Source organism: Pleurodeles waltl, chromosome 8 (genome assembly GCF_031143425.1).
Source record: "Pleurodeles waltl isolate 20211129_DDA chromosome 8, aPleWal1.hap1.20221129, whole genome shotgun sequence".
Classification (NCBI taxonomy): domain Eukaryota; kingdom Metazoa; phylum Chordata; class Amphibia; order Caudata; family Salamandridae; genus Pleurodeles; species Pleurodeles waltl.
In genome coordinates this window covers 312,887,809-312,914,686 of record NC_090447.1, presented here as the reverse complement: position 1 = coordinate 312,914,686, position 26,878 = coordinate 312,887,809, and the positions used below count along the sequence as shown (strand labels likewise).

The window sequence follows — 26,878 nt, the reverse complement described above, 5'->3', positions numbered from 1 at the left end:
CTCAGCTGCCTCCAGCTGGGGAACCCAAAAATCATCATCCCCACCTAAGCAAAAAAACAACAGTTAAACAACCGATGACGTGCCTGGCCACACAAGCACACACTCCCCCATCTGGCCACCACAGACAGCAGCACCTCCACTACCACCACATGAAACAATAAAAAGGGCCCTTTGCCAATTATTCTCCACAGACTCCTGCACCTGCTCAGCAGTTGCCCCAACCCCAGGGACAGGGAATTGTTAGGAAACTGTTTTACTGAAGGTTTCAAGATATCTTACGCTGGCCCCTTGGTAAGTAGGCATGCCAAGAACTCGAAGTCTGCCCAGGAGAAGATCAAGAAAGAAGTAGCATTGGGGAGGTAGCTAGCCTCTTCCTGCCCACCGCTGGAGAATTTTGTTGTTTCCGGTTCCTAAGAAGAAAGCAGGAAAATTCAGGCTAATCCATCACCTGTCATACCCCAAGGGCAATTCAGTGAACGACTGGCTGAACAGTGGGCTGTGTTCTGTCACATGCAACTCTTTTGATGAGGCAGTGGGCATGGTAAAGAGAGTGGGTAGAGGGAAATGGCTGGCAAAGGTGGACATACAGACTGCCTTCTGACTGCTGCCTGTGCATCAAGGCAGCCACCATCTTTTGGGTTTCAAGTGGGCAGGCCAGCTTTACTATGATAAGAGCATGCCAATGGGCTGCTCAGTGTCTTCTGCCTACTTTGAGGCTTTCAGCTCCTTCCTGAAATGGGCACTCCTGCGGCCACAGGGGGAGGGCAAGGTCACCCACTACTTGGATGAACTTTGCTTCATTGGGGAGATGAGGACACAGGACTGTGTAGCCACACTACAAATGTTTCAGGCCCTGACAGACCAGCTAGGGTCCCTTTAGTGCCATGGAAGCCTGAGGGTCGTGCACAGGGCCTGACATTTCTGGGCATAGAATTAAACACTTTGGACGGCATCTCCAGACTCCCAGTAGAGAAGGAGAATCCCCTGCTTCAGGACATCCAAGCAATACTGGCCAGAGACAAGGCAAACCACGGGCACTATTCAGAGCTTATTGGGAAGATTGAATTTTGCGGCAAGGGTCATCCCGGCAGGTAGGGATGCTATGCTAGGAGACTGGCCTGGGCAACAGCCAAGGTGACATACAAACATCACCTAGTCAGATTGAGCAAGGGATTCAAGGAGGACCTCAGGACGTGGGATGAGTTATTGACAGATTTCAAAGGGACAAAACCACCTTGGCCTGGCAGCCCTGGACTGTGCCTTTTCACTGATGCTTCTGGCAAGGAAGGTTCTGACGCTATACTAAGAAGTGAGTAGTGTGAACAAAAATGTCCTAATTATTGGCGCAAGAGGAAGTTCTTTGCCAATATCATTGTCCTGGAACTGTTTCCTACAGTTGCTGCATTTAATTTGTGGCCAGAGACACTGTCTGCCAAAGGGGTTTTGTTCTGGTGTGACAATGGCGGTGGTGCAGGCCATTAATTCTCAATCTGCCAGCTGGCCATTGGTACTCAGCGTGTTGAGGGAGCTTGTGAGGGCTTGCCTGTGCAACAATGTAGAATTTCATGCGCAACACATTGAATGGGAAAAGAACATGGCAGTTGACGCGCTCTCTTATTTTCAGTGGTTCTGTTTCCAGGAGGCTTGGCTGCGAGAGCAGAGATGACCCCATTCTCTCCACAGCTTTGACACCTACTGCAGTTGACCAACACCTCATGAAACTAAGTGAGCTGTTTCTCGCCTCTGGTACAAGGAGGCAGTACAAGAACTATGCTTCCACATTGTGCAGGGTGACTCGGTCCTAGGGCTGTGGGGCATCAACTTTTGAGAGCAAGGTGACTGGGGCCTAGGGCGGTGGGGCATCAACTTTTGAAAGCAAGGGGCAGAACTTTGTTTTATGCGCTACAGACCAGAAAAGGAGCCATTCATGGGTCACGGGGCACCTAGAAGCTGTTTGCCACCATCCAAAACTGAGAGGCAACCGGGGCCCCACCAGGGCTTTCCCCTTAAGAATGGTGCGTAAAAGCTGGGCCAGAGGAGAGGAGAGGGCAGCAGATGACAGGTTGCCCATCGAGTTCCTCATTCTCCAGGGGTTGATAGATTGTGTTCACAAGGCCACATTCTCCGCCGATGAGGCCACCCTCTTTGCAGCATCATTCAGGTTGGCATTTTTGGAGCCTTCTGAGTTAGTGTATTGGTAGCCAATTCAAAGATAGATGAAATAAAGGGCACACTATACCTACAGGATCTTAGTGTGCAAGGGGGTGCCTTAAAAATAATGCTCCAAAGGTCTAATATTGATCAGCTGGGGCTCAGAAAGTCCAAAGTGCTGCAGCTCCTGGGCATCAAAACCTACTACCCTGTTGCATTGGTCACAGCTTACCTGGTGGCATGCCCCTGATGGGGGGTTATCTTTTAGTGCATGCAGACCATTCCCCCCTCACCAGATACCACACTGGGAAGGTTATGAAGTCTTGTTTGGAATTGTCAGAGAACCCGGGCAAATGTTACTCAGTGCACTCTTTCAGGATAGGGGCAGCCATCACAGCTTACAAGGTTGGGCTTCCCCCAGATAGCATTAGGACGCTGGGCTAGTGGGCTTCAGATTGTTCCAGACTCTATTTCCGACCATGATGGTTCAAATGGCGCATGGGGGAGGTAACTGCAATGAAACATCCATCATGTAAATATTGAACAAATGTATGAAAATGTAAGGGTTGTTTTTTTCTCTATGGGTGTTTTTATTCAGCAACAATGACTGGTGATTAATGTATCCTGCGTTGTGCAATTTCTGGTGTATGTGTCAAGGTACAGTTCTACCAATTAAAACAGTGTGTACAAAAATGTGCACTTCTTTATTTCGCTAAGGTTCAAGGTGTAGAAGATCGGCCGCTCATTTATCGCTAGAGTGGCGAGATGGGCAAAGACGAGGACCTGGAAGGAGTTTGAGTTATACAAAACAGTAGTAATCAGGGTTCATTGGGCCCCTCAGGCCTCTGGGCAAAAGTGCAACTGCACCAGGTGCACCAATGGAAGCCGTGCCCCTGCCTCCACTTTCATATATTAACATTGTATGCCAGTCATTTGTACTACAATCAACTAAGTCAGGATTACAGAAATCTTTGAAAATATGTTTAAAGACCCATTTTCAATTTCCTCAAGCTGGTTCCTTGGGATGGCATTATCTGGAATAAGCAGCATTTCCTCTGCTCAGGCATGTCTGACAGTATGATGGCTGCTTTAGTGGCTTTTGTCCGAGTTAGAAGTTAACATAATGTGTTAGAAATGTTTTTGGTTGCATGCCGGGGCATATCTTTCATTAGCGGCAGAAAGTAACATTATTTTTGTGTGACTCATTTTTTAGCACAAAGATTACGCACTTTCCAAGGTATAAAGTTTCAGAGAATGAAGACAACGTGGGTGTGTCTATTTGTATAAGGCCAGGACTATTTATGATCGTGTGCTTAAAAACATATATCCGGGAGTAACACTGCAGGGGAAATAACAACACACAGAAAGAAAGAGCAGGAACAACATTTATCAGAATCTTGTGAGGCAAAAATATCAGTATATATCTTTACAGCAAATTATGTAATTGATTCTTTTCAAATGAGGAAATCTGCTTCAAAATATTTTAAAAAGAGTTACTACCCTTACATAACTGCACACAACTGGAAGGCAGATCTTAGGTGATGCTGAGGGACGTCCTTGGTGAATTTCCCATAGTATTTTCAGTGAAAAATGAATGCACGACTTGAATGGATCCTTTCCCTGTATTCATTGGGAAATGACAAGTGGTTCTTGTTCTGTGCCCTACAACCTTCTGTAGCAGTTCCTGAGGGGAGATCCTAGAGTGGAATTCAGAGGATAAAAGAAATCTTCTTTTGGTTCAATATGTAGGAAGATGCTTTACAGGCAGGTTGTGTCAAGGCCAAGCTGGGGTTTTTGCACTGGACACAGGACAGGACCTTAAACCCTCTTTCTAACGGGGAGTATGAGCAGGTATGGGCCATTATAGTGTGGCATAAGACAGCCTGTTTGGGTGCCAGCGCTTAGGAAGGTAGTGGCGCTGTCACGCCCTCTTCCTTTAACACAACGCAGCGCAGCATCTTTGGCTGTTGCACTGCATTGCGTTAAATGAGTTAAGTAATAGGAAAGTTGCCCTTTGTGTGCTGAGTCAATGAAGGTCAGCAATATTAATATGTAAACCATGTGCTCTGCTTATTATACGTTTACATCTGTTAGATGGAAGACAGCTTAGATAGATTTCCTAAACTATGTAGTTTATGAGACAGCTTTATACTCAGATATACCTTTACTGAATCAGTAATTTGTATAATTTATAAGTCACTTATTTGGACATACCGTGATAATTGAGCTTTCGGATGGCAAAAGAAAATACTGCGTTACCAGAAACCTTGTCTGAAATTCCAGCTCCTCCTGAGAACCAATTAAACCTATTGCCATAGAAAAGGATGTAATCTTACACCCAGAATTTCAATCCTGTGGTTGAGAAGACATCCTCAATGAGAACAACAATTAAGTTATACAAAAATTTACTGGGGCTAAAGCCAATACCCTCCAGCGACATCAAAACAGCTGAGTTCTGCCCACGAGACAACAAGGAATAGAACAAACGCATGGTTGTTAAATTTTTTACAACTCTTTTGTCCGGTGACTGGAAGAAAATCACAACATTTTGGCAGACTGTGGAACTAGAATAATTGCCTTGGTCCTTTCCAGATATTCATCCATCTTTGAACAAATGTCTTCTTGTTCCCAACAGACTCCACAAGAAGACTGTTGTGCTCACCCAGTCTACAGTGTTTCAGCAACAATATTAAGTGGTGCCAAAGGTGGGGATATTATAGCTCTTGAAGACATGTCCTTAACTCTCCAGCGGCCATATGAGAGGGCTCCAGAATGAGACGCATAATTAAATACAAAGCTGGCGATCAATGGTATTTGCTTCCTGCAGTGTTCCATAAAGGTTTTTAGCACTAACGCCTGAAACAGCTCCCTCATTTCTTTATGTTCATGGAATATGAGGGGACCAAATGCTCTCAGTACTAAAGCTGAAATGCAGAGGAAATCAAGGCCTTTGCCATCATTTGCTTCCATGGAAACTGGGCTCTAGATTCTATTCCCTCTATTCCAATAGCTGACCACACTGTGTTCTTTAGCACTGCTGTCCCTCAGCACAGGGTGGCCATGCATACAGCAAGGTCTCTGTATACATCCACAACAGAATAAAGTTGAACCTACGCATCCTCCATAAGAATATAGAGGATATCTACTGGAAATGGGGTCTCTCGCTGGCAGTGGTTTGCACCCTGTCCAAGTAGAGACTCTCACTCTAGTGAGGGTAGTCACACAGCTAAGATAACCCCTGCACACCCCCTTTGCAGCATGGCTCGAGCAGTCAGGCTTATTTCAGAGGCAATGTGTAAAGTATTTGTACACACATGGTAACACAGTGAAAACACCACAAAAGTATTCCACACCAGTTTAGAAAAATAGCCAATATTTATCTGGGTAAAAAAGACCAAAATGACAAACATCCAACATACACAAGTCAAGATACAGATTTTCAAAGATTAAATCTTCGTAAAGTGCTTAGAAAACCAATAGCTACACCTGGGGCCATCACAGCGTCTTGACGGAGTTGTTCTCAACAGTCCGACACCACTCACGAGGGAATGGGGGCCGGTCACAGAGTCGCATGAATCCCAGGTATAGTACTTTGAAAAAAGATGAGGAAACAAAGACGTTGCACAGTATCGAGGAGGTGAGGTGTCGCTGGAGCCGGTGTGGCTCGGTTCCTTACTGCTACCGAGGAGGTGGGCCGTCAGTTTCTTACTGCTAGACAGAGGCGGTGTGGCGTTGGTTCCTTATGGTTGCAGGGGAGGTGATGTGACACAGATGGTGAGGCATTGGTTCCTTAAGACAAGGAGGGGTCAATGAATCCAGCAGTTCAAGATGAGGAGCATCAATTTTGTGGTGTCGCAATCACACCGCAGGGCCAAAGGTGCTGCAGCACAGTAGGGAGTCCCAGACGTCAGGCACACGGCATTCGGGACTCATGCAGTGGCAGGACTTCAGAAGCTCTGCGGAAGTGCCGGGCCTGTGTTGTAGGTGGTGGTCTTTGCACTCATTGGTTAAGAAGGAAGGCGATGGAGGGACAGGAGGTAATGCGTCCACTCCTTACAGGTGATGGCATAACTCCTAGCCCTACTCCCTCGCCTTCCTTCAAGGTCCCTCCCACCCTCCCAGTATGGGACAAATGAATGTCTGGTAGGCTTGTTTACGTACAGAAAGAGGAGTGAGCAGGGGGAAGTTTTATTTAGGAAGGGAGATGTCTACTGGAAGCAAGTAGCCTCTTTGGTTAAGAAGGAAGGCGAGGGAGGGATTGGAGGTAATCTCTTTTTCATAGCAACACACACTAACTGGCATCATATGGGCAACAAGTACTGGAATCTTCTACAAACAATTGTCATAATCCAGAAGAGGGAGAAAAAGGGTGAAGCCCTTGTAAGTTATTTAAGGAAACCTAGTATTACCAAGTTGAATGGGCATTTTGAGTTGGATCGACCAGCGGCATTCATCGATTTTTCAAATCATCATTCTGCAACACATGACTACTCCTGGGTTCCAATCTCCAACTTCCATTGAGTAGTGGATTTCAAGATTGTTGCCACGGTGGAGAGTGATCACTCTTTCTAGAAATTTGTTTTTACTACCAGCATGGAGTGTCTTCTAATCACATTATAATTGGCTCAGAAACGGAAGTTAAGCCAATAGGAAAAATCAATTGGCATTGGCACAGTCCGTGTGTCCAAGGTGGTGAAGCAAGTTAAGGAGTAATATATCTCTCCTGATAATACTAGTGTACTACCCACGATTCAGTGGTCAGCCACCTAGGAAGGTGTGGTCATTATGTTGATCACAGACCCTCCAACAAAACACAAGCCATTTGGTCCAGCCGCCAACGTCATGCTCCTCGCATATAGCTGAGTTCTCTTAAAGATGTTTTAATAGGTTATTAAGAAAAAGGAGACTCCAAACTAATAATGTGACATTAAAAGAGGAGTTATTCAAAATGAGGTCTCACTATAGGAAAAAATTATGGGAACTCCGGAAAGAACAAGAAAAAATATTGGATCCATTCACATTAGGCATCAAATGCACAGATCTCAGGAGTCCTTTTCTCATTATAAGCAGCTCCATGCACCGAACATTGACTCTGCAACCTAGATGTCATACCACAGACACTTGTATGTGAAATGCGCCATAAGTTGTCTCCTTCCCGCGTGGTAAACACAAGACTTCATCAAGTATAACTGCATGCTGAAGGTCAATTTACAACTAGCCATGAAGTCAAACATGCTTTTAAATCAATACGTAGTCAGTATTCGCGCGCCAGATCCCAGGAGGATCCTGGCATACATTTTGAAAGCCCAATCCAAACTTTATCCGAAAAGCAGCAATTACTACACACTGCATTCTTCGATTCCACCAAAGCATTCAATAGCATCAATTAAGGAGATTTATGGGCTAAATTAAGCAAATTGAACATTCTGCATTTTCTGCTAACAGCAATCATCTGCCTGCATGCCAGTACCTCGGTTAAGATAAAACGAACGCTGAAAGTCTAACCTCAAAGAAAGGTTTTGCGAACAAGGGCTTGAAACAGAGCTGTATATTTGCATCATTGTGTTGTAATCTTTATTTGACTGAAATGGAGAGGGCCTTTGTGTCAGCTAGAGTCTGCCTTCCAATATTGGCAGGACACCCCTAAATATCCTACAATATGCAGACAATACAGTACTCTTAGACCAGATGGCCGCTGGGCTGCAAAGGTCCCAAGAAGAATTTGCAGCATATTGCCTGATAAAAGGGACTGAGATAAATACTACCAAACCAAGATATTCTCCTTCTGCCGACCAGTGAAGAAAAGGGGAGCCTGGCGCACTGACACAATACAAATAGAAAGAGTGACCGTCTGTAAGTATCTAGGAGTGTGGTGTGAGGAACGAGGCTGGTTTGACACTTACAAGCAAGCTCTTAAAAGTTTTGGCAACTGCTAAGTATGGCATTTGCACGATTGTTGAAGAACCTTTCCTGGCCTAATGTCAGCAGGATATGTAAAGTCATAGGATGCAAATTAACTCACCGTATGCTATATGGCATGATAGCCTTTAGAAACAGGCCTGCTGGTTTTCTGGACATACTACAGTGCTGTACTTTTTGTAATGCATGTTGATTACTTGTTGCCACTTCGCAAGCTCAGATCCGATTGGAATTTAATCTAATAAACTATCAACTGCTGCTCCATTCTCTATGTTTGGCATGTAGAGCAAAGCTAATAGAGGCCACCTCAAACTCAATATAACACTTACTCGGCTAATCATAACAACTTGCAGGTAGCCCTGGAAATCTGATGTTGAGGTGTGCTTGCAAGAAGTAGCAGTTGATGCGATTTGGGCAACATAGCTGCTGTGCAAAAAAATATCTAAATTGTTAAACAAACAGACCAAACTGCTTCCTGTTCGCCAGGCTCTGGAGGAGTTGAGCACAAAAATAAATCCATGGCTAACCTGGCTATATCATATCCCTCTATAATCCACCCACCACACAGTATTAGTTAAACTAGGGGTATTTAACGCATGCCAGAGATGTTTGCTAGGTTTGTGATACATTGAGGATATTTAATATCAGTGGTGTTATGACTGGTATTAACACTCTTGGGCAGGCTAATCGACCTTTGATGGATCTCTTGCTCAAGGTCATTGTTCATGCGAATTTACCCAGCCGTATAGACGGAGTGCTTCTGAATGTTTCTTGCTTAACCTGTGCATTTGTGGTTGCTATAGAACACTCTACCCTGGGTCTCTCCGGGGTCAGCTACTTCCCTATATGTTAACCTGTTCACCACGAACCGGCAGATAATCTGGTCCGCACACCCATTCACATTTAGGTAGATAGACGGGTTTGGTACTGGGGGAGGTTTATGTTGGGAGGATTACTGATACTTATTTTTACTGACATTGTTCTTCCTTTAATCAGGGCACATATAGGGACTTCACTAATGAACACCCAGGACCTTCCCACTGAGTCCTAACTTTCTTCCTTGTCGGGTTATATACAAGCAGGGGGTAGGGACTGTGGAGGGGGCCAACATTGTCTTTACAAGACCGTGCCACGGGCTTGCCTATAAGGTTCACATTGGTCTGATATTTGCTTGGCCTGGCCCCTGGAAGTAGACATTTTGCACATTATAGGTAGACACTTTGCATTTTATAGGTATTCCCAGGAAAGATTCTATTGATTGCACTTTTAATGGCATAGCTTTCGTTCCCCCAGAACATATTAATCTCTCAACAAAGGTATTCGTTGTAGTTTATTTTATTGGCCATGGCCAGCTTTATCTTTTAAAATATCATTTAACACATTGTTGTATGAGTTACATTTTTAAATAATTTCGAGCTTAGAAGAACTTTAATAATTTGAATTAACCACAGAATAACAAAAAATATATTTTCCCCAGCTTTCATCACATGGCAAGTTGTGTGGGCCTGAGCAAATATATTTGCACCTCTATACGACAATAACAGATGGAAACCCGTACAAGCTATGTCAACCTAGGGTTAGCCATGTTCAAAAGGGCATTATAGTTTGCCTGTGAACTATTTAACCAAACACAACGTAAACAATCATGAACAATTTGTGTTTCATTTGAAGCAATTATATTTTTTATGTCATCTGCTGTGCGAGTAACAGGATAGGTTGTTCGATGGCTCGGCACGTGCTTTGGTTCTTAGGGCCAAGCCTCTCCCTATGAAATTGTTTGCCTGATTACGTTCACATTAAGATAATCAGTTTCGACCCCTTTTAAGTTGTTACGTAAAAAAAGTTTGACAAAATTCATCCAGTTTCAAAATCGAGGTTAAAACTATTCTAAGATTAACTCAGGAGAAAACAGCCCATCTCATTTCCAAAGACAAATATCGCTTGCACAGAAATATTGAGAGTTTGCTGGTGCAATCTAAGATAGACTGTAAATGTGGGAAAGCTGCTATGGGGAAGGCAATAATCATGACCTAATAGTGACTTTGTTTGTATAATAAAAACTACACACATCCTGGTTCAAAATGTCCATTTCACTTAGGGCAACAAAAATCCTTGCATCCACATGTTGTCAACTGGGAGGATGTGACACATCTCAGAATATCAACTCTTGTACAGAAAGAGAAAAATAATAATATGGGGAGAGACAGATTCTCTGAATATGAGGCTGGAATACATTAGAAGCTAGCAATGTCTTTTCAACCAAAGTTTTGTTACGTACCATGGTCCAGATTTACATTTTCTGTCAGGTTTGCTTGACTTTTTAAGCGCAAACCTGACAAAAAGTGTAGTGATGTAGTTTACAATCCAAAACGATTAATGATATGCTTTGGATTGTGATAAAAATGAACACAAAGCTGTGCAATGCCCTGCCTTGTGCTACTTTACTTCAAGGTGGTGTTCCGTGGGTTGTGCATGGGCGTTCCCATGCAAGCACCTATGGGTTTTGATGCAAATGCCTATCTATAAAGAATTATAGACATGGATTTGCACCAAAATCTTGTGCCTCCTTGAGGCAGGCATAACAACAAGAAATTTTCTCATTTCTCTAAGTCTTTCCCTCTTTGCCTGTGTGCTGCATTCTTCAGCACTCACACAAAGGGGGGAACACCTTAAAGCATAGTTTTTGTACTGGGAGAAGCACAAAACTTGGGCTTACCACAACGTTCTGTGGTGCATGAGTGTCTGCGTTGGGGCATCACAGCCAAAAGGGGGCCAGCGAAGGGAGAGAGCTGAACAGCACCACATCTTAGTGGATATGGCTTTGTTCTGCTCTCTCTCGTTCACACAATACAGCTCAGCATATTTACTTGCTGAGCTGTGTTGCATAACATTAAGTAAAGATGGTTCCATATTTGTACATTTAGTACAAGGGTGTGGTAGTTTTTCTTATTTCATTTTGCTGCGGTCAGTGCTGGTTTGTGGCAACAAAAATTGTCTGACTTTTTACAGTATATCATGTGGTACTTTACCCGCTGGGTGCCCTGGACGTAATGGTTACGTCCCGCTCATCAGAAGCCTACCCCTCTGCGCTGGAAGCTCAGTATGGCCATGCCCCCACCCCAAATAAATGGGGCCAAAGTTGTTCTGCCCACCAGTGGGCAGATGGCGCAATTACCCCCGATCCACACCCGGGGCAGAAAGTCTACTAGATGCCAAGGAATTTAAAAAAACAAAAAATAGTGGGTTGGTGGCTACCAACCAGTATGGGCCTGGTTATGCCCCCACCCCAACTGAAGGGGGTAACAGTCTTTCAGCTCTCCCCCACACACTAAAACATCTTATCCCACGGCAAGCAAGAGAACATTTGATTATTTGGGGTTTTGGTTTTACATTTGGGCCATGAGAGGTTGGCTAACTCTCCAAATCGTCCCACTTTGAATGGTCGGGGCTGCACTTTTTGGACTTTGGGACACTGCCATATAGAAAAATCCACAAGACCTAGACTCATCTGAAAACGAAACATATGGGTGATTTCAGGGTGGTGTGCTTCACATGCACCCTGCACCATTTTCTTACCCACAATGCCCTGTTAACCTCCAGCTTTGCTGGAAGTCACACATTTTCCCCACGTTTTTGTGATGGAACCTTCCGGAATCTGCAGGAATCCACAAAATTCCTACCACTCAGCATTGCCTCATCTATACCAATGAAAATTCTGCCGCACTTGTCAGCCTAAAAATGTTTTTTTTTCAAACTGCCCTTTTGGACCCGCTTTGGTTCCCCCTCAATTTCGACATGTTTTTGGCTCTTCCCTGTCACTGGCACTTGGCCCACCTACACAAGTGAGTGAGGTATCACTTTTACCGGGAGACTGAGGGGAACGTTGGGTGGTAGGAAATCTGTCTCGGTGAGGTGATCCCACACAGAAATGTGGAAAAAATTAGATTTTTTAGCTAAATTTGAGGTTTGCTGAGGATTCTGGGTAAGAAAACATTGGGGGATCTACGCACGTCACACCTCCCTTGATTCCCTGGGGTGTCTAGTTTTCAGAAATGTTTGGGTTTGGTAGGGTTCCTTATATGGCTGCTGAGCCGAGGACCAAAAACGCAGGTTCCCACTCCCGCAAAAACAGGTAGTTTAGTATTTGATCATTTTTATGTGTCCACATAGTGTTTTGGGGCATTTCTTTTCACGGGCACTAGGCCTACCCACACAAGTGAGGTACCATTTTTATTGGGAGACTTGGGAGAACGCTGGGTGGAAGGAAATTTGTAGCTCCTCTCAGATTCCTGAACTTTCTGTCACCAAAATGTGAGTAAAAAGTGTTTTTTGGTCCAAGTTTTGAGGTTTGCAAAGGATTCAGGGTGACAGAATCTGGTGTGAGCCCCACAAGTCACCCCATCCTGGATTCCCCAATGTATCTAGTTTTAAAAAATGCACAGTTTGGTAGGTTTCCCTCGGTGCCTGCTGAGCAAGAGGCCAAAATCCACAGCTTGGTAGTTCGCAAAAAACAGCTGTTTTCTTTGGGAAAATGTGATGTGTCCATGTTGTGTTTTGGGGCATTTCCTATCGCGAGCACTAGGCCTACCCACACAAGTGAGGTTCCATTTTTATCGGAAGACTTGGGGGAACGCTGGGTGGAAGGAAATGTGTGGCTCCTCTCGGATTCCAGAACTTTCTGTCACCGAAATGTAAGGAAAAAGTTTTTTTTGGTCAAGGAAAAAGTTTTTTTGGCCACATTTTCAGGTTTGCAAAGGATTCTGGGTAACAGAACCGGATGAGAGCCGCCACAAGTCACCTCATCTTGGATTCCCCTAGGTTTCTAGTTTTAAAAAATGCACAGGTTTGGTAGGTTTTCCTAGGTGCCGGCTGAGCTAGAGGCCAAAATCCACAGCTAGGCACTTTGCAAAAAAAGCTCTGTTTTCTTTGGGAGAATGTGATGTGTCCACGTTATGTTTTGGGGCATTTCCTGTTGCGGGTGCTAGGCCTACCCACGCAAGTGAGGTACCACTTTTATTGGGAGACTTCGGGGAACGCTGGGTGGAAGAAAATTTGTGGCTCCTCTCAGATTCCAGAACCTTCTGTCACTGAAATGTGAGGAGAAAGTGTTTTTTGGCCAAATTTTGAGGTTTGCAAAGGATTCTGGGTAACAGAACCGGTTGAAAGCACCCACAAGTCCCTCCATCTTTGATTCCCCTAGGTGTCTAGTTTTAAAAAATGCACAGGTTTGGTAGGTTTTCCTAGGTGCCGGCTGAGCTAGAGACCAAAATCCACAGCTAGGCACTTTCCAAAAAACACATCAGTTTTCTTTGGGAAAATGTGATGTGTCCATGTTGCGTTTCCTGTTGTGGCCATTAGGCCTAACCACGCAAGTGAGGTACCATTTTTATCGGGAGACTTCGAGGAACACAGAAGAGCCGAACAAATGTTATTGCCCCTTGTGCTTCTTTACATTTTTAACTTCCAAATGAAGACAGTGTGTAAAAAAGACATCTATTTCAGAAATGCTCTGTAATTCACATGCTAGTATGGGTCCCCAGAACTCAGAGATGTGCAAATAACCACTCCTTCTCATTACCTTATCCTGTGCCCATTTTGGAAATACAAAGGTTTTCTTGATACCTATTTTTCACTCTTTATATTTCACCAAATGAATTGCTGTATACCCGGTATAGAATGAAAACCCATTGCAAGGTGCAGCTCCTTTATTGGCTCTGGGTGCCCTTTGTTGACGCCATTTTCATTGAAAAAAACACAAGCTTTCTTGCAGCCCTTTTTTCCCATTTTATTTTTTTTAAAACAAAAGTTTAGCTGTATTTTGACTAATTTTTTTGGTCTCCTTCAGGGGAACCCACAAACTCTGGGTACCTCTAATATCCCTAGGATGTTGGGAAAAAAGGACGCAAATTTGGCGTGGGTAGCTTATGTGGACAAAAAGTTATGACGGTCTAAGCACAAACTGCCCCAAATAGCCAAAAAAGGCCTGGCATTGAAGGGGTTAATAGCACTACAGTACATGCCTTACGATCACCAGCAGTCTGAAATGCAAGTGAAAACTCTTGTTTCATGCTAACTTATAAAGTACTGTTGTCGTATATCCACAAACAATCTCTGTTTTGTTTGAACATTTGTAACATACTTTGTAAAACATTTAAAAATATTAACATGTTCATAAAATACACGCGTGGAATCTGCACAGAAGCATAGAAAACTTCTAAAAAAAAAGCCCACGTGATGCATGTCACTAGGTACGTACTACTGGAAAATAGTTTAAAAAGCCCATAAATCTAGCCTTGATAAGTCTGACTTTTTTCCAAACCTATTTCCCTGGCATTCAAAGTGTAAATCTAATTAAAAAAACTAAAAATGCTGCGGTTTAAAAAGGTAGTGTGAATATTTAAAAACAAATGAAACATTACAAAAATATATACAAAAAACATGAAATAAAAGCATAAATGAAAACACAAAGATTGGCATATCAGTCCCAGCACTGAAATAGACTGCTTGTAGGTGGAAGTACGCATGCAAAATAGCATCTCTCACAGTGAAAGGAGATAATGGCTAAAGTGGGCTGCCTCACTGCCCCATGCTAAATACTGTGGGTAGATGGAAGCAAAATGTAAATGACACTTGACCAGACCAGTGGATGAACAGGGCTGACCAAAAGCCAAGAAATGTCAACCTCAGCCAAGAGATGGGAGGATGAGAATCCCTGGACTGGATGGTGGGCTGCTGGTGAGCTATTTCTCATCTGCTGCACACACAACATCTCCACACTCAAGAGGTGCCATTGGAAATCTCATTCTCAGTTAGGAAGACAACAGTGATGAGAAAATGCTTGAGTTCTACTGATGTTTTATGGCACAGCTTAGTGTACAGTTCAGAAAAGGTGACAAGTCTGTTGGAGATAGTTTTTTTTGGTATCTGTTAAAAATCCCAGTAACATTAATTTGCAGTGGGGAGAGTTGGTAGAATTTATAAGTCACTCACCAGTACTCGCAATGTGCTCCCCTACCTTTCTCAACCATGGCATTCATAACATTCTTTGTTCCCTTATCACTATACATTGTAAGTGTTTCTTAATGTGAAGGGGGTTCAAGCAATAGTAAGATGTACACATGGGCCTCTTTAATTCAGTTCTGAGCCATTTGACTAGCAAATGGGATCTGAAAAAAACGTAACAGTGGAAAGGGAATCAGGCTGGCCAGTATTGCCACTCACAAAATGGAGACTGCTTTAGCAAAAGACAAGTTGGTAGGAGACAACAGGATCGTGGTTTACCTGACCCTTGTGACAAGGTAAGCCAGAGATGCCAAAATCCCCAAAGAGTACTGATTAATCAAGAAACCAAAGCTAATGAAAGAATAACTGAGCCGGATTTGTGGTTGATATTCTTCACTCTAAATACTGCATATCTTCTGTGACAGAGCAAGTGCTGAAACCTGGTCATCTGTGGTTCTATCACCACCCATACAGGATGCATGACATCTTGAAAGTACACTACTGTGCGTTCCATGGCATTGATTTGCCTGAGAGGTAGGCATTTTAATAAGATTATCGATACCACAGCTCAACTGAGGGCTTTAGGACACTGCTGCATGGCATTCCAAGGGAGAACGAAAGTGACAACCAAGGCGCATAGCTTGCCATTTGAAGCTACCCAGCTGGTAATAAATACAATATTAGATTTCGTTATCTATATCCTTAACTTGTCAACAAACAAAATAAAGCCAAGTGGGACACACATTAGTGAAATATTAGTGAAGAAACAAGGGGAGGCAGACTGTTCCTACAGGCTCTGCCACAGCAGACATAAGTGATCACAGAGGGGTGCGTTAGTTTGCTTCAGAATTAAAAGTCAAAATACTGACAGAGTGAAGATTTGATCGATATTTTTGAGTTAACAGGCACTAATTTAATGTATTTAAGAAAAAGTATGTTTTCCAATTTTATTTTGAGAGCAAAGTACTGATTTTTATCTTCTAACTCCATGAGGGACGTTGTCAAATAGTTTCAGGATGTGATGCAGACCGGGCTAAAAATCAAGAAATAACTTTAGACAAAATAAAGATACTTTTGTAAATGTGAATCAGCATACATAGACTGTACAATTTCACAGATCAGGTCAATTTGAACACAGATCTGAGGGAAAGAAAAACTGTAGTGCGCTTCAGTGCAAGTCTCAAGTAAACAAATTGTGAAAGGAGAAAATCACAGAAAGGCGATGTGAAATGTACCTAGGTGCTAAACGGAAAACGTTTACTGGAGAAAGGAAATGTGTGTTGGGCATTGTTCCTCACAGAGTGACCCTATTCAGTTTGCCTATTGCTTTTACAAAAACTTGTGAAATATTGGCATTTTGAGTGCTCCACTTAAGGGAAAGGATTGCTTCCAAGAAATAAGCCCTGGTACAGACCCATTGTCATAAACAAGTCACTGTCTCCCACCACGTCTGCCTCTTCCCTTCTCGATATTTACTCATGATGTGTTGGACTTTGCAGGAGAGCAGGAAGAAGTAGATGATGCAGTCGATGAAAGACAGGAGGATTTTAATAGGTAAATTGTACTATGATGATAACATGGAATTTGGTCTTTGCACTGTGCTGAACCTTCATTTCAGTTCTGCCTTTAACTGCTGTATCAGGATATTCTCCAAAGAACTATACGTGTTGAAGCTTTGCAAAGTACTTACTTGAATACATAATCAAACTGATGACAGTTACAAAGACGAGGATTAAAAATCCAGATGCAATGGCCATCCAGAGAGTACATTTCCGATAGACAGGTTTACTGCACAAACTCCGTATATCTTGCCTCTAAGAATAAAGAAAACAACATTAGCATTTGGCAATTCAAATTCTTTCTATTTTCTTTAAACACCACTGTGTGAAATACTGATCATTCCTATAATGTTTGTATATTTAAGAGAGTAATATTACCTAGCACGATCCCATTCTGAAATGAATCATATCAATTTCGACAGGAAATAAATAGTTTGCAGCTTCAATTCAAATTCAAATTACACATTACGTTTGTTAGACAGAATCTATCTATCTATCTTTCTATCTATCTATCTATCTATCTATCTATCTATCTATCTATCTATCTATACATGAAAAATGTACCTTTTAAAAAATAACGTCTACAGTGACTTCAGCTTCAGTTTAACGTGGACAAGCACAAAATGATGCTCTGATACGTCTTCTTGCCCTCTGAGCACCTTGGGACATAGTGGGACATTAGAGATTCTGTCAGCCACATCCCAACCTCTATGCCAGAATTAGACTGTTCTCACGTATATACAAAAGGTGACAATAAACTCGCCATACTGTGTAGTTGGTAGATACTACATCAAACCAAACGCAGAGTAGATACTACATCAAATAAAACGTGGGGAGTGGGTGGATGCTACACTAAACAAAATGTCTCTCTTGAGATGAATGATAAGATCAGTGGTAAATGTTTTAGAATTCCATCAGGTTACTAAATTACAAGAGCACCAAAAACAACAGTTAAGAAATAAACATGCCTCAAATGAAAAAAGGGTAATATTTAATGATTAAAGGCTCCATAAGCAAGAAATCGTTGGGTAGAGAAGGAGGTACACATTTCTAAAGGCATAGCAACAAAACATCCATCGAAACAAACTGGAAGCTACAGTTTTAGGTTACCCTCTGGGGCACTGTTTACCAGGTCCCAGAAGCTCTCTGCAGGCTGGTGAGGCACGAGGTTGCAGAGAGGCTGCTGATTCAACCCCGGTCATGTTCTATGGAGGACTAGTACTTAGGCATGATGTTACTAGGACCAGAAAAGGAGGAGTGGTTTGTCTGGTGAGCAGTTCTACCTTCACACTTTGAAGCATTTTTGGAGGTTGAAATCCTTTAGTGGGGCAAGGCTGGAATCCAACACTCGACCAGCATTCCACAAAGATAGACACCTTCTTTTTACAGTCTAGCAGTAACTTAGACCATCCTACTCGCATGCTTCAAGTAGGGGAACTGGGGAAAAGCAGCCAAAGAGACTTAGGGGCATATTTAAGGAAAGTGGCACATCAGTACCGATGCGCCACTTTTCATGCGTTGCCCATGCCCCACCTAACGAGCACCATGGTTGTGCCTTATTTGCAATACGGTGCACCATGGCGGTCGTTAGGACAGTAGTGTCAAAAGTTCGACGCTGTTGTGTCGATTTACTGCACTAGCGTAAAAAATGTTGGCGCTAGTGCAACAAAGCAGAGGAAGGCCCACTAAGGCGTTAAAAATGACTGAAAAAATGGCGCAGTGAGTTGTTGTCACTGCGCCATTTTTTCGGGCGTCCCTGCCCAAGAACACCCCCTTGCATACATTATGCCTGGTGCAGACATAATGTGGGGCAAGGGTTTACAAAGTGGCCCAATGCAAGCATTGCGCCCCTTTGTAAATACGGCACAGGAGAAAGGCCTCCTTAAAGTAAAAAAAAAATGAAGCTAAGGCAGCGCAGCGGTCTTGTAAATATGCTCCATAGCATCTTGTTTTGATCCTTCAGAAGTCAAGAACTTTCTAACCACCAAAGGCCAATTATCTTCATTTCTAGAGCTCAAGTTGTCTACAGATTTTCTGGGAGTGTTCCAAGCGTACGAGGAAAGTGACCGAGTTGCATTTCTCGAGAGCGATACAGCTGACCCTGTTCCTTTGGACTCTTCCTTCTTTCTAGTCAATCTTCCCAGCACTAAACGACAGCAGTATAACTCTTGATCTTTTTTTCTCCTTGTAGGTTTAACAAGCAACAAGCTTGCTTGTTCCTCCGAGTAGAATTTGGTGTTCAAGATTAAAAAAGATAGCTTGATCAGTCCTCAGTCCTTCCCTAGGCATAAAGTAATTCTCTATCACTGTCTTGGTCGTTTTATCTTGGAATAAAAGAGTTTTGCTAAAAGTACCCCTCTGCAAACACTTTCCGGATCAGTGAAACAATCTCTTTCAGTCTCTAATGGGCTGCGATGCAAAGATTTCTTGGGGATCCCCTTCCTTCCAAAGAATTCCTTGGAGTTGTAACCCTTTCACATATAGCTTACTTATCACAAAAGGCATGATGCCTCTTTATGTGGGCCTGTGGGATTACTTCTGATAAACACTGCTCTTCCTATTCCAAGCGTTTATTAAAGTTAAGGAAAGGCTGACTTGTCAGCCCTTGGTATGCCTATTAACTTAATCAGCAACATTGTGTCCTAATTGACTGATGCCACACAGGAGGAGGGCGGAGAGTTGACTACTTAATGTTAGATCTAAAAGGAATCATTCTCCATCATGCCAGGATCAGAAAGATTCAGACAAAATTGTTACCAGCAACATGCTTCAAGTGGAACAACAGAATAATGATGGGTATACAGAAGAAGTGGATGGGGGCCTGGGGAGACAGGAGCATAAAGTAAGGTGGAGACACACAGGTCAAGGAGGGGAGACAACGAGCGGGGCGGGCCTCCTGCAAAGTACATGGAGGCACCGCCCCTCCATCCCAATCCAGTTAGGAGCTCTCAGATCAGGGGACTGTGCACAGTGGTGGGCAGTGCGTAACTGCGTGCTGCTGAGGGTGCCTCCTGGAGCTCAGGGACCCCGCACACAGTGGGGGCTAATGTTATGCCACTGATTCAGGGACTCAAATAGTACGTCTTTTGTACATTGTTACATCTCTTATTCTTTTGTGCTGCAGTGTTCAGTTCTGCTTCTTATGAGTTTGAGGGCTGTATCCCAGTCAACCTTGTGCTTGGCAGCCAAGAATCTTTGGTATGCATACTGGGTTGGGAAACTGATTAACTATATAGAAACCTTTGGCATGCTATATTTTGCACTGATATGCCCTTAAGTTCTTATGCAGTTCCACATGTGACCACACAATATGAACAGCTGCAATACCTCTTCAGCTGTGAACAAGAGATTCCAGCTCCTGTGGAGTCCAGACTAGATCTTTCTATTTACTTCCATAGCCTATCTTTTCCCTCTTTCTACAGACCTGGGAAAGGGGTCGTATTAATGTTTACAGGGTATATTTGTGAGGGATTTTGGGACTGACATCAGTGAATGGCTGTTCAGTCCGCAATTCTTACAAGATCTACCATTTGAATTCCACAAATGCTTTTATTTTCACACTCCAACACTGAGGCACTGCCACAGTGTAGCATTGTCGCTTTTCCTTTCCTATTCCAGGTTTCAGTTTCACATATGGGCAGTGAAAGCCTTACAGTGGCCTACACTGTGTAATCACTTTTTATGTCACTTGAACAGTTTGTCTACACTTTACAGTGAACACACACAAGAGTCAGATATGTTAGTTTGTCCAAAATAACTATCACAGTTTATGAGGAAAGCATATCCAGTGAGAGTTGTTTACCAGCCTTGCACTGCCTAAAGGTGTAAAATGACAACACTTTGGGACCATAAAATGTTTTTAGAAAAACAGAGGAGAACACAATAAATACTGTCTTAGGAGTGCACAAATAGAAACACCATACAACAATCACAAATTACTCCACACAGTCTTCTAGCTCACTCTGCCCTCATCTGCACTGTGTTTCTATATTTTGTACATCCTGATTGGGTGCTTAATGCATTGCTGTCTTTGACCTAATTCAAGAACTAGAGATGATGACATAAGACTACAACACTGGTTTAATAAGACATTTTACTAAAGGTAATGATAGTGAGTGCATTAAACAATACCCAACTTGAATGGTAAGAGTCAAACACACCAAACAATTTTAGAAGGTTTGAAAAAGATCCAAAATAAACAGTCCAGTGCAGAACGGATCAACTAAAGAATATATAGCTCCAGTGTATCTAGTATAAACCTGGAAATGGTTGTGGCTGGCTCCCCTTTCAGAAACATATTTTCTAATAAACCACCTTCAGCAATTGTTTTGATGGTAGTTTCAGCCCAGAGGACTCCATAGATAGATTGGGGCAATGGGTCTGCCTTCCTCAGCTATTGTTTTGCTGGAAATATCAACCACATTTTGAATCAATCCACAGGACAGTCATTCAGTGAATCGAGTGCCAGTCACTAGGAGTAACAGCAATTTGGCTCTTTCCACATTGAGAAGGGGCAATGACCACGAGGCAACGAAGTCCATCACCAGCCACCACCACTGTGTCACTGAACACCAGCCTTCCATAGAACTGTTGTCTGTGACACAGGTGGAGAGGCTGGAGATTGGCTCGGCACATGAAGGATTACTGCAACAGCATCTATGGTGCTTGTTGTAGTCCTGAACTTTGTATCCAGATAATAAGAAGTTACCATCTTTGCAGTTGTTAGTGTGGGCTGGACCCTGCTGTCCCAATGTGATGTGCTTGTGTATATAGCTATTGTGTTAGCAAAAGTATCAACATAGATAAACAATGTGAAGAAGGAGAAAAGAAACTGGTGTTCCAAATACTTGAAAATGATGATGTAGAAAATCTCCTTGCTGTGATATTATGTGGATGGAAAAGCATATTACCTTTTTTGCTGTTTCTTGTTTCTCCTCTACTTTACTAAACAGTCAGGCCATTTTAAAATTATTCTGTGATGTTGTGCAGTTCCTATTATTATGATAAGACTGCGTGTTTAGAGCGGCACCACAGAGTGAAAGGGAGACTGACTCAGCCCACATCACTTTGGACACTGTCAGCCTAACTCCTGGCTGGTGAGCAGTGTCTCACCCAACCCTAGAAAGAAAAAGTTGATTTGAGGCAACATAAACCTGACACTGACTCCTCAGGGAAGTTGTGATGAACAGATCACACCCCTTTCACTCAGTTACTGAGAGACTCACACATGCCAAGACAGAACACGAGATGCAAACTTGGTTTCAATGCATTTATTGAAGCAGGTGCATCCTACTATAAAAGGCATGAGCTGCAATAATAAGGCAGATGAAGCATAGTATGGTAATCATCATTACAACCACTGTGAAGAGAATAAACAACCCAACCATGTTGTATTATTCTAGAGAGTCTAGAGATTCATTCCTACACCCTATATCTAGGTCTGAGAGCATAGTGGTGGTAGCCCTTCTGCCTGTTCTGACCTAAGGGAGTAACCGGGACCCTATTCCTGAATGTGATACCCAGGGTCTGCCTTTTGTCTGGCTGGCAATCGTTTTGGGATGCTGAAGAGTCAGTGTCAGGATCAGTGAAGCCGTCAGTGGAATGGTATGTGTCCCAGGACGGCCATGACTGGAATGCCCTCTGCCCCACTTAGGCCTATGTGTTGTTTATATAACAACTCATACAGAGTTCTAACAACAGGAGTGACGTACAGATGTATCTAGAAAATGGGGACTGACTCATGAGCTCCTGGAGTGGTAATACGAGTTAGTATATCATGTACTGTACATGATAGTCTTGAGCAAAGCACAGAGTGCATTGTGTACAAAGGGCTGATAAACTGTGCAGTGCGAACAAGTGAAAAGAAGCAGCTGATTAAAATATAAAAACAACAAGCTAGAAGCTGGCTGTGCTAAAAAAATATGATACCGATAAAATGTGTCTAAGCGAAAAGGGCACAGATTATGGGCCTAATGCTTAAATAAGGGTGCCCAATCTAAGTGTTAGGGGCAACCAAGTACAATGACAATAAACTTCAGTTAGAACATCTAGATATCAAAGCAGGGGTCTAAAATGGTGTACCAATATCCATGAAAGGGATGTTTCAAATAGGAATTCAATTCAATGTGAGGTCTACACTATGCATAGTATACATAAACAGAAAACTGATCTATATTGTTAGGGAGAGGAGGACAGCAAAAAGATCTTGAACTCAAAATTTATCCCAATCAAAGTGATCCTGTATTTCCAGCTGACAACCCATTTTGTGGGAAAGATATTGTTAATGATTTTCCATAGATGAGAACTGATCAATTAGAGTTGTTATCTGGATATGGGCATCTCATCAATTTAATTTCTAATGCAAATCTTGTAGTACATAAGGTTTGTCCTATTCCACATTTAATGTATGAAACCCTTAGATTAAAGGTTGACAGACTGTTGCTACTAGAGATAACTGAACCCATTCACTGTTCAGATTGACTGGCCCATTATCATCCAAATCCAAGGTTTCTGACATCAGGCTGTTTGTCATTCTTCGAAATTTGAATAACCAAATTATAGTAGAAAGATATCCTTTAGCGAGAATGCATGATATGCTGAGTCTAATCAAGGATACTTCTTGTTTTAGTGTACTTGACGTGTCCTCAGTATACAACCAAGTAGAGTTACATCCTGAGTCACGTTGACTAAAGTAGCTGTGTTAGAACTGGCATCCTTGGCGTGGTCTTCCCTAACCTTTTGCCTTCGCTTCCCAGGTTGTTGCTATATGCTGGACTCTGATTTTGCTGTTTTTGTTACTCTGGGCACTTTACCACTGCTGACCAGTGCTAATGTGAAATCATATGTATAATTGGCTTTTCCATAATTGCCATATTTCATTTACTAGTAAGTCCCTAGTAAAGTGCACTAGAGGTGCCTGGGGCCTGTAAATCAAATGCTACTAGTGCCCACAGCACTGATTGTGCCACCCACATGAGTAGCCCTGTAAACATGTCTCAGAACTGCCTCTGCAGTGTCTGTGTGTGCAGTCTTGCACTGCCAATTCGACTTGGCAAGTGTACCCACTTGCCAGGCCCAACCCTTCCCTTTTTATACATGTAAGGCACCCCCTAAGGTAGGCCCTACGTAGCCCCATGGGCAGGGTGCAGTTTATGTTAAAGGTGGGGCATGTACTGATGTGTTTTACATGTCCTAACAGTGAAATACTGCCCGATTAGTTTTTCACTCCTGCAAGGCCTAGCTCTCTCATAGGTTAACACAGGGGCTGCCTTTTAAATATTCTTAAAGTGCAGTTTGCCTTTGAGAGAAGATAGAGATTGGGAGTTTGGGGTCTCTGAACTCACAATTTAAAAATACACCTTTTAGTGAATTTGGTTTTTAGATTGTTAGCTTGAAAATGCCAATTTTAGAAAGGAGGCATTTTCTTGCTTAAACCATTCTGTGACTCTGCCTGTTTGTGGATTTCCTGTCTGGGTCAGACTGACAGTTGAGCTCTTTGTGAATTTCCTCTAGACAGTGACACAAAGGGAGCTGGGATGTAGCCTGTATATCCCGATGAGCCATCTGGGCTAGAGTGGAGGGAGGAGTGGCCACTTACACCTGAATGGGCTGTGCCTGCCCTCACACAATGTGGTCTCCAACCCCCTGGTGTGTGTCTGAGGCCTGGCCTGGGCAAGGCAGAAACCTGTAAACAACAGACACTTTACTCTTAAGTTGGGCAACTACAAAGGCAGAAAGGGGTATAAATATTGGACCGAAAACCTCAGACTTTGAAATACTTCAACATTTTGTTCTGGAACCAAGAGGAACCTCTGCCAAGGAGAAGAGATGAAGAGCTGAGGAGACGTGCTGCCCCTGCCTTTGACTGTGCTTTGTTGTGCTATCCTGCAGTTGCTGCTTCTGCCTGTGAAAGGGGACAAAGACTGGACTTTGTGGTATATTCCTGCTTGAGAAGAATCTCCAAGGGCTTGGACTGAGCTTGCCCCCTGGTCTGAAGTCTCAGGGCATTAAAGACTTCCTCTGCCAGCACCTGGACTCTCTGCTTAGACTCCTGCCCTGACAAGTGGTGCCTAATCTAGTCCCTGGACCATTGAAAGGAGGAGGTGGTGGAAAACCAAGTGAACCAACTTCGGATGACTCCAGACTGACGCCGCTGCTCAATTCCATGACGCTGCCTGCAACCGAAGCTGTGGTCCTCGCTGGAGTGTGACGACCCCGCAGGCCCGATGCTGCTGCAGCCCCGCCAAAGCCTGCGGCTCTGTGAAAGTTGCTGCAACACGTTGTGATCGCTGGATACCAACTCTGCCGTAAGTGCATGGATCCAACGCTTTGCACCGATGCCGCCTCACCTCCACTGCTCTGTCGCAAGGACCCGATGCCCCTTCGTGACGCCTCCGCTTCTTCGCTCTGCAGCACTGGAACCAATGCTGCCTCGGATCCAGCAACGCTGCGATCCCCGACTCCATGCACCGCCGTGTTTCCTCCTTTTCACAAGGTACTGTACCTGGGGGTCCGTGTGACTCTGTGACCGGCGCCATTGGCGTCGTATTGTTGGGAACGACTCCGTCACAATGCTGCAATATCACCTAATTGAAGCATTTGTGTTTCTAAGCGCTATTTGTGTGTATAATCTTTTAAAACTCATAATTTGACTTGTGTTTGTTGGATTTTTGTTGTTTTGGTCTTGTTGTGCTCAGATAAATATTAGCTATTTTTCTAACCTGGTATTGAGTCATTTTGTAGTGTTTTCACTGTATTACTGTGTGTGTTGGTACAAATACTTTAAACATTGTCTCTGGGTTAAGCCTTTATGCTCGTGCCAAGCTACCAAGGGGGTGAGCAGGGGTTAACCGAGTGTGTTTCTCCTTTGCCCTGACTAGAGTGAGGTTCCTTGATTGGACACAGGGTAACCTGACTGCTAACCAAAGACCCCATTCCTAACAAGCTTATAACTCCACTTAGAGCATGCAGGTACATTAGAATTTCCTTTAGGCTTGCTTCAGTGGCTGCCATTTTTTAAGATATCATGCAGCACGTATTACGCAGGGAACCTAATGTCCTTTGTGATCAGATCAACATCCTTATCTATGGTATCTTGCAAGAGGTCCAAAATCACATCATTAGGCAAAATGAAGCATCAAGAAAAACTATTCTGATGATAATGCAAGCATAAGGGACTAATTAATACCAAGCTGTAAGCGGTAAGGAACACTTAGTGGTGTTTGCTTCCACATTAAAGAATGCAGAATCCAATTGCTTTGTATTAGAGAGGGAAGCACAGTCATGTTACTGGGTATTTAAATGTTTTACGTTTTTCTTCAACCAGAAGGAATAGCATGGCAGTGAGTTGGCAGTCATATCCATTTAGGTTCCCAGAGGTAGTAGGAAGGTGTGATTGAAGATTGTGTACTTTCAATTCACATGGCAGATGTGAGAGAAGATGAATGGGTAAAGTGTATGAGGAATGACACTGAACGAAAAAAACTTTGTGATCAGAAGGGTTGGCCTAAAAAACATGAGATTACTCCTGACTGTATGAAAGGTTCCTGGAAAATGTAAAAAGAACTCAGTACTGTTGGAAGGATAGTTTACAGAGGAAACAAATTAGTCCCATCACCTGCAATAAGAGGGAAGTTACTTGGTCTAGCTGATGGGGGAACGTCTGGGAAGGAGCATGCCTAAATTGAAACTCGGGGAATGTTATTGCTAGTCTAGGTTACACTGGCAATTTGAGAATAATGTGATGTCATGTTGCAATTGTGCTGTCAGTGACAAATCTAAAATTGTCATAAAATTACTTTTGCTTGCAGGGCTACATGCTGATCCATGTGTTCAAGTAACTTTGGACATAACTGAGGGTTTCCCTAAAAACATACACTGGTACTCATTATCTTTCTTATTGGATCAATCTAAAATGGATATACAATGCAACCACTAATGTAATGACCAAGTTTCTTAAGAAAAGTGTTTTATAATAAAGGCATACCAAAGATTCCTATTATATATGATGGAATTTACTTCAATTCAGACCTTTTAAAAGACTTCTTGAGGAACATGTCTGAGGAACATTGGCCCTAGCACAAGGATGGACTTGCCTTGCCCCAGGGCCAATGGTATGGCAGAGAGAATGAAAAGATGGGGAAAGAATGAGTACAGAGAGTGTGTATGACTGAAAACCAGCTGAACAAACTTTACAGGAAATGATGTGGTCATTATCGTACTATGCAGAACACTCTAACAGATATCTT

General features: G+C 43.1%; 1 protein-coding gene across 1 annotated transcript in view; it reads right to left on the bottom strand.

Annotated features, from left to right (window-relative positions):
* C8H3orf52 (chromosome 8 C3orf52 homolog) overlaps positions 1 to 26,878 on the bottom strand; it is a 100,687-nt gene that overhangs the window by 29,218 nt on the left and 44,591 nt on the right. The window contains exon 3 of the mRNA XM_069204149.1: positions 16,763 to 16,886. Coding sequence (XP_069060250.1) covers positions 16,763 to 16,886 — 124 coding nt within the window. The remainder of the gene's footprint in view (positions 1 to 16,762; positions 16,887 to 26,878) is intronic.